We start from the raw sequence: 11,289 nt of genomic DNA, 5'->3' as shown, positions 1-11,289 counted from the left end.
TGCATGTCTGTGCCCATGTGTACATATTATGGGTGTCTGTACATGCATGTGGTGCCCATGCGTATATTGTGGAAGTGTGGTCTGTATTACGCCGTGTGTGCCTATGTGTGAATGTTATGGGTGTGTCTGTACGCAAGTGTATGCATGTCACATTCCTGGCATGCATGTGTACCCTAACAAATACCATGTGCTGTGGCACCAAATGTCAGCTCATCTAATTATTTCCAAATCATTTTAAATCCACTTTTAGGTATAATTTATATAAAATAAATACACTCATGAGTTCTGCCAAGTGGGTGCAATGTGTACCCAGCACCACAATCAAGATATAGAACATTTCCTTCATCCCAAGACTTACCTGAGCCCCCACCCACCCAGCCCCCAGACCCAGCTCTAGGCAAGCCTCCACTGGCTTTCCATCACTACCAGTTAGTTTGTAGTTTCTTGACTTTAGTTTAAGTAGAATCACACAGCAAATGCTCTGTGTTCAGCTCCCTCTACTTGGCGTGTTTGTGGGTGCCATCTACGCTCTTGTGTGTATCAATAATTCATTCCTTGTTACATCTGAGTGGTTTCCTGTTGTGTCGAGCACATTATATACACAGTATCTGAGCATATCGTCTATAATACCATATACAGATGCATTCACAAGTTAATAGCAATGTGGATTGTTTGCAGCTTTTAGCTCTTTGAATGAAGCTGCAATGAGCATTTATTTATGTACAAGTCTTTGTGGGGCACGTGCCTTCTCTTTTCTTGAGTAAATATCTAGAAATGTAATTGTTGGATCATATAATGAGTGTATGTTTAACTTTATTAAAATATATATATATATACCAGGCCAGGCGTGGTGGCTCATGCCTATAATCCCACCACTTTGGGAGGCCAAGGCAAATGGATCACCTGAGGTCAGGAGTTTACCCTGTCTCTACTAAAAATACAAAAAATTAGCCGGGAATGGTGGTGGGCGCCTATAATCCCAGTTACTTGGGAGGCTGAGGCAGGAGAATCCCTTGAACCCAGGAGGCGGAGGTTGCAATGAGCTGAGGTTGCCCCATTGCACTCCAGCCTGGGCAACACAGAGAGGCTCTGTCTCAAGGAAAAAAAAAAATACTGAACTATTTTGCAAAAACATGAATCAGTCCACAATCCTACCAACAATGTTTGATGGTTCCAGTGACTGTTCATTCTTGTCAATATTTGGTTTAGCCAAACTTTTCAAAACTATATTCATTCTTATGGGTGTGTGGTGGTATCTCATTACAGAGTTAATTTGTTTTTTCTGATTAATAATGATGTTAAACATTTTCACATGGTTACTACATTAATATCTCTATTTTTAAGTGTCTGTTCAAACAGTGAATTTTGATCAAATACCACATACTGATTTTTTTTTATGGTTTTCATTTTTTGTGTCTTACGTAAGACATTTTTGCCTTCCAAGGTAACACAGGTTTTTTTCCAAATGCTTCCTTTCATGATTTTTATGGTTTTAGTTTTTTCATTTAAATCTAGGATCTATTTTTAGTCAATGTTTATATATGGTATGAAGTAAGGGTTGAAATTCACTTTGTTTCCATACAGATATCAATTTTTAGCCCAATTTTTAGATTCTTGGTTGGGTTCCACTGAACTGTCCAGCTATCTTTATGCCAGTATCACACTGTCTTGTTTATTGTAGTCTTATAGTAAATCTTAAAATCAGGTAGGATAAGTCCTCCAGCTTCATTTTTTGTTTCCAAAATTATTTTTCTTATTTTCAATTTTTTGCATTTATAAATAAATCTTAAAACCAGTTTGCCATTTCTACAAACCATCTTTGGGGATTACACTGAATCTATAGACCAGTTGGGTAGAATTGAAATCTTAACGGTTCTGAGTCTTATGATCCATGAACATTGTATATCCCTCCATCTATTTAGTTCTTTCTTACATTTCTCTCATGAGTGAGCTACATTTGTCAGTGTGTGTGTGTGTTGCACATTTGTTTCTTCTTAAGTATTTCTTGTCTCGGATGCTGTTATAAATGATTTTGTTGGTGGTGGTGTTTAAAATTGTTCATAGTAACTTTGATGTGGCCATTGCTAGCTAAATGATGACACTGTCTGGATCACATTTTGACACGGGGAACAGCATTGGACTTTTCCAATGACTTTTCCATGGAATGGCAATCATAAGTACTGGTGCCAGCGAGAGCACAGCTGGACATGCTTTGGATCACAATGGCCAGGTACATACTCACATGATTTGGGCCTGGGAGCCTGCACTCCTCCCAATCCCTCAACACCCACTTGGTACCGCCTGCTCCCTGCTCTCCCACCCCAGCCTTTGCTCACCCCTCCTCAAGTGCAGACACACCCACCTCCACCTGCTCCACCTCTGTCCACTCAGTGACCATCCCGTCAGCCATCAGGGCTCCAAACCCCATCTCCTGTGGAACAGATCCTTAGGTAACTTATAGGGGAGAATGTATGTTTGCATCAAAAATATTGTTTGCAGTACAAATCCTCTTTCAGCTTCCCCTGAACTAACAGCAGTTATATCCCCAATTTGTCTGGACCTTATAACGCTACTAAAGAATCCTATATATTTACTAATTCTACTATTGACTAAAGCCACGCTATTAGAGACCCATTTACCAAGGGTAATTGTGGCACTTACGACAACTGGCTCAAATGAGTGCAGTTACGTTCAGATTTTCATTATTAATTAATGCCACTACGCATTCCAGCTACTACCGTGCTATTTGCCAACTGGCACTGGAGTTTTTCAATATCTTAACAAGAAGCATAGCCACACAGGCATGGGTGGCCTGGAAGCCAGCCAGGAGCAGGACGCAGAAGCAGCGATTCTCTGCTGGGCATGTGTGTTTTTGGATGATGGATGGGAGGTAACCAAAAACAAAAAGCCAAGGAGAATATGGGTCAGGGCTGCCTCTGTCAAGCTGGCTGGAGAGTCTGAGCCCCCAGCCCGGGTGGGAACTTTCTCACCCCATACACTGGGAAAACATCGCTGAGTCCAGTAGCTGACCCTGGAATTAGACTCACAGCTCCTGCACGGCACGCCCTGCCCCGTGCTGGGATGCCCCTCAGAAGATGTGGTGGGCTGGCTCCTGGTAGGTGGCCCCGAGTGAAGGAAGGACCCGAGAGGGGTCTTGGAATGACGTTAGCCAGGCCTCTCTCATTCCCAGCTGCTGCCCCTGTCACACAGCAAGCTGGGCCCTGCCTGAAATAACTCACCCATCTTTTCCTAGAGGCTTCCCAGCCAGCACATCTGGATTCCCACGGAACGGCAGCAACTGACTCAGATCGGGCAGCTCTTACCAAGCCCCTCCCTGGAGCCGCCTCACCTCCCACAGGGCACCTCTCTCTTGTTCTTCAAAAGTTAACCGCAACGACCTGCGGCAAACGGCACATGGCACACGGCACACGGTACTGGCTTTGCATTGTGCTTTAATTGGAAAGCAAGGCAAGTGTGGGAGGGATTTGTTTGTATTCACGGCATCAATAATTTAACATGAAAAGAGAGAAAATAAAAGAATATGCAATCCACACATGCAAATCTGGCTGAAATTTATTACTTATGATAATAAAAAAAGATTTTAATTAGGCATCAACCATGCTATTTTAAGAAAGGAAAGGGGCATGGGACGTGATTCCTGTGTTCCCTACATGACAATCTTAAAAAGATAGAACTTGAGGAAGGAAATACATCAAAAAAATTAACAGGAGTTGTCTCTGGAGAGCCAACTTATGGATGATTTATTTTAATTTTCTTCTTTGTTTATTTCATGGTATTTCAATATTTCCCTCTCTAATGAGCATTTTTTAGTTCTATAATAGAGACATGTTTTAAAATAAGAGATGACTCAGAACGGAAGTCTATCCATTAAAACATCCTATGCCTAGTTAAGATGGCTAACGTCACTACCTGCAATTTCTCAACAGAACTTTCAAAGGCAGAAGGAATAGCTCCACCTGGGGCCTCGTGGGCTCATCCGAGGTTGAATTCGCCTCTGCTCCTACAGTGAAGGCCTCTGACCCCGCAGAGACTGAGGCGCTCCCAGTCTGAGGTCTGGCTCCAGCGGGAGGAGGAGCTCCGTGGAGGGACTCCACGCGGTTTCTCTGGGACGGAGACGCTGCACCTGGACATGAAGGGACAGTGAGGGGTGCAGGCCCCCTCGGGCACCTGCACTCCACAATCTGAACACAATCCAGGCTGATGGAGGTGGTTTAAGACAGGAAACCACAGCCCCAGGGCTGCACGATGCAGGTGAGAACAGGAGCCCCTTCCCCACAGGCTGCGTCCTGCAGAGTCCACGGAGCTCCTTCCTCTCCCCCTGCAGTGACTTGTCTGCAGACACCGTCTTCACCGACACGGACACGACGCGCACCCTGGGCTGCCTGGCTAGAGCTCTGCCCACGGCGTCAGCCCCTCCACTTCCGTCTGAAAGGTGCCGGCCGCGCGTGTCACGCGAGACCAGTCCCGCGCGTGGATCTGGACGAGGCAACTGTGCAAAGGGTCGTGAATCCCGCCGGCCAGGGAGGATCGTCTCCTGTGCAGAAGGAGGCGCGCTCAGAACACGGCAGAAGCTGGGAGCTCCCACCAGGCTGCGCCCAAGACACCTCCCGTCACGATTCACCAAACACCACGGCGTGGAAAGAAGAAAGTCCACGCCTCTGCGGAAAACACCGCGGCGCTGCCGGTCAATCCGAACCCGGGACATCATTGCTACCAGGGCGGAGGGGGAACACAGGCAAAATAAAGTGCATCTCCTAGAATTCCTGCAATCCAACAGCATTGCCCGATTCCATTTCCCAAATAGTCACCACTTTCTAAAAACGTCACGGAGGAGGATGCTTCCTAACATCTCAGGGGTCTGTCCATAAACTTGGCGTCATGTGGTCCAAAGTCTCTGGAGCATGGAAGGCGATCTTCTCTAATCCCAGGGCCATACTTTCTGGGACAGAAATGAGAGACCCCAGAAAGTCCCTGGATGCTCCCCAGGGGACTGAGGTCCATGGCACTGCGTGTTTTGAGAGGGGGTCTCCCTAGAGGTGGGGAGTGGGGAGGCCGGGCACGGCACCCTCTGGGTTCAGAGCTCCTCACAGCCTGCGCCAGTGCAGAGCAGGATGGAAACAGTCCGGGGAGCAGAAGGTCCCAGCAGTGGAATTCCCCTCCACGTGGACCAGGCCTGCCGGAGATCCAGGCACTGACAGGTGGGGACATTTCAGAATCTTTTCAGGAAAAGATAAAGAAACAAGAGCAACAGGAGGCCAGAAGCAAGGGCTTCTACTGCAGACAGTGGTGCCGCTAGGCCTGGAGCTGAAGCTACCCAGGAAGCCCCAGGCTCGGGAGCCTCTAGGCACAGGCAGCGTCGGGTGGTGGGGAGCCCCTCAGACTGTCCCTGTCCCAGTGGTCTCCAGCCCCCGACTGCCCCTTGCCCAGGGGTCACCTTTTCTTCCCCCATTCCTCTGTGGACACGCCTGCTGGCATCATGGAGATCTTCTTGGTGCTCAGAACACGACAGAGCTTCACTCAGTTTGAATGCATGAAAATGTGACTTCTCACTGCCTCCCCGGCTGTGCTTGGGAGCTGAGAACATCTCCAGGAAGCCCACGGGCTTCCGGGTGGAGGAGGCAGGTTGCAGACGCGTGAGGCCCTGCCACTGAAGGACCTGGAAAGAAGCTCACGGGGGGCCGTTGCTAATGTTGGGAGCTGTGGCCGGAGGGACACAAATGCTGCTTACCTGGGACTTCTCCCAAACAACAAGAGAAACACCTTGAAAACAAGTCAGGTTCAGGCCCCTGGTGCCACAGAACTGAGCCTTGGCAGAGCTCACTCTGAACGCGGCTCAAACTCACGGCCCCCAACACCCGCTCCCTGTTCAGCAGAAATTGTCTCCTTGGTAGAAATCCTGTCAAGAATTTTCCCACTGTTCCCATTAATCCCAGAGGCAAGCTCCCCCCGCTTCCCAGGCATATTTTTATGTAAACAAAGTGGTTAATTAGACAATTTGCTAAGCTGTTTAAAATGCATTTTGCTTTAAAAGAACAAGTAATCACAATATAAAAATCACAGCATTTCTAATATGTCAACTAATTCCTCCATCATATTTTTAGAAAAAATGGATTCACATAATTTATTAATATGCCTCTTCTAATTTCATTCATCAATAAGTAATTGCATCTTAACTCCCATTTGATAGATGGGAAAGATTGCAGAGCTGGGAAAACAGGAATTGTTGCACCCTTTGGGGGAAAATCAGGAAGCAAAGAGCCGGGTCGGGGCTCAGGCCATCAGGGGGATTCCGGAAAAGCTGCCGTCTGTGCGTGTTCCCCGCGGCCAGTCACAGAGCTCTCCTCACAAGCGTGGTTCTAGTCTATGAACGTGATCCGTAATTTTGATCAATGATTCAAATTATAAATATTAATCAAAAAGGAGAAGGAAGGCGAACTCCAGGCATTTGTTTGAGGCAATAAGCATCTGGCCAAAGTTGTCATTAGCCGGGTCATTGACAGTCCCACAGCGGCCGGCCGACCACACAGGTCAGCCGTGGTGGACACCAGGTTCCCCAGACCCAGGGCTGCCAGGAGCGGAGGAGCTCATTTGCAGCCGAATCCTCAGGATTCAGCCCTCAGCTGAAACCAGCCACCTCCACCAAGGTCAGGCCCACCCCGAGATGCTGGAAGAATGTGCACGCTCGCTGGGGCACCCTCCTCTTCCTCTCCTGCCCAAAGAGCAGTGCAGCCGAACCCTCAGCACAGCAGAGCCACAGACAGAGGCCGTGCACGCCCAGACCTGCGGGGCCACAGCCAGGCCTGGGCGGGGAAGGACGGGGACCCAGGCCTCAGGATGGGGAAGGTGGTGGAGGCCCTGCTCTGAGCCTTCTGAGCTGGAGGCCCCGGCTTGGAGGCCAGGCATGGCCCCACCTTTTGGGTAACACCTCCCTGCCCTGGGGACTGCCCCCAGCTTCTCCTGAACATGCCTGTCCCTGGAAGTACACCACATGGAATCTTCCAGAAGGCACCTGCTGAGAGAGGGAAGGGACGTCCATGGGTACTGCAGGGCTGAGAGCCATCAAGGGAGACAGGTGCAGCACATCAGCAATGCCAGTGATGCAGGAGCTGCCCAGACACCTGCTCAGGAGAGCGAGAACCCAGCTCGGCCCACGCCGGGGACCAAAGGCCCTGAGAAGTGGCCATGCTGGTGGCTGTGGTGTAAGGCAGGACACTGCCAGCTGACCTGCTCCCGGGGGCCCAGGAGACCCTGCACTGGCCACAGTGAAGAGTGGGCAGCAGCCTCCCTGAAGCTGGGGTGGCTGGGCGGTGTGGGCAGGGCTGGCAGCCAGGCGCCATCACAGAGCCGGGCCCCCCCTGGCGGAAGGGGGCCCTGACTGTCAGGAGGAAGGCAGGGCTGCTGTGGGGCTGAGCAGCAGACTGAGTGGTGTACAGGGGCCTGCCCCACAGAGGTGGGTATGAAGGCCAGTAGCACCCAAGCCCCGGGGGCAGGAGAGATGGGCAGCAGCTACATCCACCCCACTAAGGTGGTCGAGACGGAGGCTGGGGCCACAGGCAGCTGCCCAGCAACACCAGCATCCCATACCCAGCCTCCTCCCTGGGCCAGGTTCCAGATGCAGAATCCAGACAGGGGAGGGGAAGAAAGAACCGGAAACACACAGAGGGCTCGGGCAAGGGTCCCCCTGGCCCTCCCAAGGAGCGCTGGGGAGGAAGGGTCTGTCCAAACGGTCAGGGCGGTGGGCTGGGGACAGAGCAGACGCCGGCATCAGGGAACTGCAGCCTCGTGGCATCCCCGTGGAGCAGAGCGGGGAACGGGAAACGAATGGGGACCTTCCAGACAGAGCTCACGGAACTCCGAGGGGCCATTTCCCAGATCCCCAGTACGTCACTGTAATAGCCCAGTTGTCCTGATCTGTAGGGAAGATCACATTGAACTTTCCAGAATGTCCTTTTCCCACCCAGCTGCTGAGCGAGGGAGACAGTGAGAGAGACAGAAACCTAAAGAGACAGTGAGATAAAGACAGACACAGAGACACTGACACAGAGAGACAGAGAATTGAATGCATTGTCACGCCCCAGGTGGATGGCAGAGGCCGGCCCCCACACAAGTCGTGAGGGGTGCAGAGGGGCCTGGTTCTCCCCTAGTTGGTTCCCGAGTCTGGCCTCTGCAAATCCAACAGGCCCTGGATGGGCCAGCGGCTGCGGCTGACGGACCTGCCAGTAACCCAGGGGCCCTGCACCCCGAGACGGCTGCATAGCGTGAGAGCTCTGGACTTGGGCAATCTCTGAGGAGCTGCCCCAGCCCCAGAGCCCCCACCGGGCAGGTGAGGCCTCTGCTGTGCCCCATCCTGGCCTTCTCCCCACGGCTGCCCCCCCAACCACTCCACGACAGACACACCTCCCAGGTCTGTATTGGACCCAGGTGCTGTGGAGCTCAGGGACATCTGCGGTGACCCGGTCACGTGTCTCAAGCCAGGTGGCTGAAGGCAAACAGCCCACTGTTGCTGCAAACCATTTCCCTCCACCTCTAAGCTGCCCCTGGTCACTGGTGCCACTGGAGGAAGGTTCTGGGGGGTCCCAAGTTGGGTGAGGGACACAGGGTCACAGACACTGGCCTTGTGGGCACTTTGCCCCGTCTCCCCTTGTCCTGAGAACAAGCTGGTCCCATGCCTAGTGGCTGCAACGGAGAGTCAGGGCCCCCTACAGACTCAGCGCCCCTTCCGAGGACTCACGGCACCTCAAGCTTCCCAGGGCGTGGGGTGCCAGTTTCCTGCCCGGCGAGTCCACCTTGCAGAAGCACTCAGGTGCCGTCCAGACCCTACTCAAGTCCGGGCCCCTCATTTCTGACTCTCCTTCCCATCCTCTGCTCCCCTGGTCTCTCCCCAGGGCCCTGCTCAGGGCTGCTGGCCTCTGGGGGGAGGCACAGTGATGCTCGGGGCTGCTGGCCTTTGTGGGGAGGCACAGTGATGCTCGGGGCTGCTGGCCTTTGTGGGGAGGCACAGTGATGCTCAGGGCTGCAGGCCTTTGCGGGGAGGCACGGTGATGCTCGGGCTGCTGGCCTTTGTGGGGAGGCACAGTGATGCTCGGGGCTGCAGGCCTTTGCGGGGAGGCACGGTGATGCTCGGGGCTGCTGACCTTCGTAGGGAGGCACGGTGTCTGGAGGATGGGCGTCTCCTCATTGGCCCTTCCATCCAGGCCCCTTGCCAAGCACAGGGGACGTGCAGAGAGCATTTATGAACTGAGGGCAGAAGCGACAGCAGCCACAGGCTCCTGCGTCTCCCTTGTGCCCTGAAAGCACCTCAGTCAAGGGGTCAGGCTGGGTTCACAGCTCTCATTGGTGACCTGGGTTCAGCGGCCCCCCGGCTTTTTCTGGAAGACACAGCACAGAAAACTGATGAAGCTGGCCAGGCTCCCTCCAGAGCCCTCAGGGACGTGGGAGATCATCAAGACCAGAGGAACATAAATCTCACAGCCTTGGACACTGCCCGGCTATAAATACATTTTTCACCCTCCATTTATCACAGCTGCCTCTGATGACACCCACCTGGTGTGGGGCCGATTGTCGCAGCTCCGCCCCTCAGCACCTCCCTGCAGGACTGTCCCTTATCCATCTCTGATGGCATCTGCAGACAGGAGCACAAAACTGCTGCCAACCCCCAAACGGCCACCCTGACCCCGGACTGATGGTGCCGTCCTGGGACAGTCTCTGCCTGGGCGCCGGGTCTCACACTCCAGGAAACTTCTGCTGTGAGGTCTTTAGGCCCCCTGTCCCTGTTAGCCCACGTCCCATCCTGCTCCCACCAGAGGAAGTGTCTTCTGGGGGACATTTCTGAGCCACCGACGCCGCACATTTACTAGTAACCCAAGCCGTAAACCATTTGTATCCATTTAAAGCGTTGAAAGGATAAAACCAACAACCTATAATTCTGTACCCAATTAAATTATCTTCCTAAAGTGGAGGAGAAATAATGGATAAATGGAGAAATAAGTGGATAAATGGAGAAGCGGATAATAGCAACCACATATTTGGCGATTATCGCTTATGGATAAGTAAAATGAATGACACCAAAGTTGTAAGAGATTGGAACACTCTGCCATGAAGCAATTGCACTGCCTCTGACGCGGCACCATGCTATTTAAAGTGAACCTGTATTCGCTGTAAATGTGTATTGCAAACTCTACGACAACCAATAAAAATAGAAAGAAAACAACAAGTGTAACTGATTTGCTAAGAGAGAGAGAAAGCAAAATCATACAAAATTCTCAATCAAAACCAGAGAAGGAAGAAAAAGAGTGGAAGACAAAAAAGAAACAGAGACTGAGGAACAGCAAACAGTAACCAACGTGGCCAACAGGAATCCAGCTATGTAGATGATCGCTTCAGAAGTCAGGGGTTGACATGCAACCATTGAAAGAGAGAGACTGGGCCAGGTGCGGTGGCTCACGCCTGTAACCCAGCACTTTGGGAAGCCGAGGCGGGAGGATCACAAGGTCAGGAGCTCGAGACCAGCCTGGCCAGTATGATGAAACCCTGTCTCTACTAAAAATACAAAAAAAAAAATTAGCCGGGCATGGTGGTGTGTGCCTGTAGTCGCAGCTACTCGGGAGGCTGAGGCAGGAGAATCGCTTGAACCAGGGAGGCGGAGGTTGCAGTGAGCTGAGATCGCGCCACCACACTCCAGCCTGGGCGACAGAAAGAGAATCCTCAGACCCATGCTCCATGCAGGGGGGATCCACCCGGCGGCCCACGGTCCGTGCAGGGTGCTCCATCCACAGGCTCTGCTCCAAAATGTACATTTTGGATGTAAACAGTTTCCTTTCCAGGTTTTTCCAGGCAGGTAGGAATTCAGGCAAATGTACAGGATCCCTGGGGGCCTGTTGGACCAGGGTCCCGCCTGCTGCTGGAATCTCAGAAAGAATGAGTCAGGGCTCTGGGCCCCCCAAAGTCAAGGCAGAGGTGCCCCCCAGGAGCTGGAGAGGAAAAGCTGAGGGTCAGAGAATGGGCAACAGGGCATGGGGTAGGGCAGCTGGAGACAAGAGGGACAGTCAGGTCAGCCCCGGGCATCGCCCAGGAACACGGGTCCTCCCTGACAGGGAACTCAGGGACAGGTGGCTCAGGGGGCCTTCCAGGTTCTCTCAATGGGGGATGAAGCCCTCATGCCAACAAGGCTCAAGGATCCCGGAGGAGGCAGAGGCAGAAGGAGGCTCAGCTTGAGCTGCCCAGGTCTCTGGGAGGCTCCTGTCCTGTTTCAGGCTCCTCGACCCAGCA

General features: G+C 52.2%; 1 protein-coding gene across 1 annotated transcript; it reads right to left on the bottom strand.

Annotated features, from left to right (window-relative positions):
* Positions 1–3,560: 3,560 nt before the first annotated feature.
* Positions 3,561–10,817, bottom strand: C16H22orf34 (chromosome 16 C22orf34 homolog). Its single transcript, XM_031656119.1, is given in 4 exon segments — positions 3,561–9,240; positions 9,242–9,380; positions 9,557–9,762; positions 10,732–10,817. Coding segments are annotated over 4 exon segments (951 nt in total). The 3' UTR covers positions 3,561–8,720.
* Between the last annotated feature and the right edge of the window lie 472 nt (positions 10,818–11,289).

Source organism: Papio anubis, chromosome 16, assembly GCF_008728515.1.
Source record: "Papio anubis isolate 15944 chromosome 16, Panubis1.0, whole genome shotgun sequence".
Taxonomy (NCBI): Eukaryota; Metazoa; Chordata; class Mammalia; order Primates; family Cercopithecidae; genus Papio; species Papio anubis.
The sequence above is the reverse complement of the archived record's forward strand: the minus strand, read 5'-3'. Positions and strand labels throughout refer to the sequence as shown.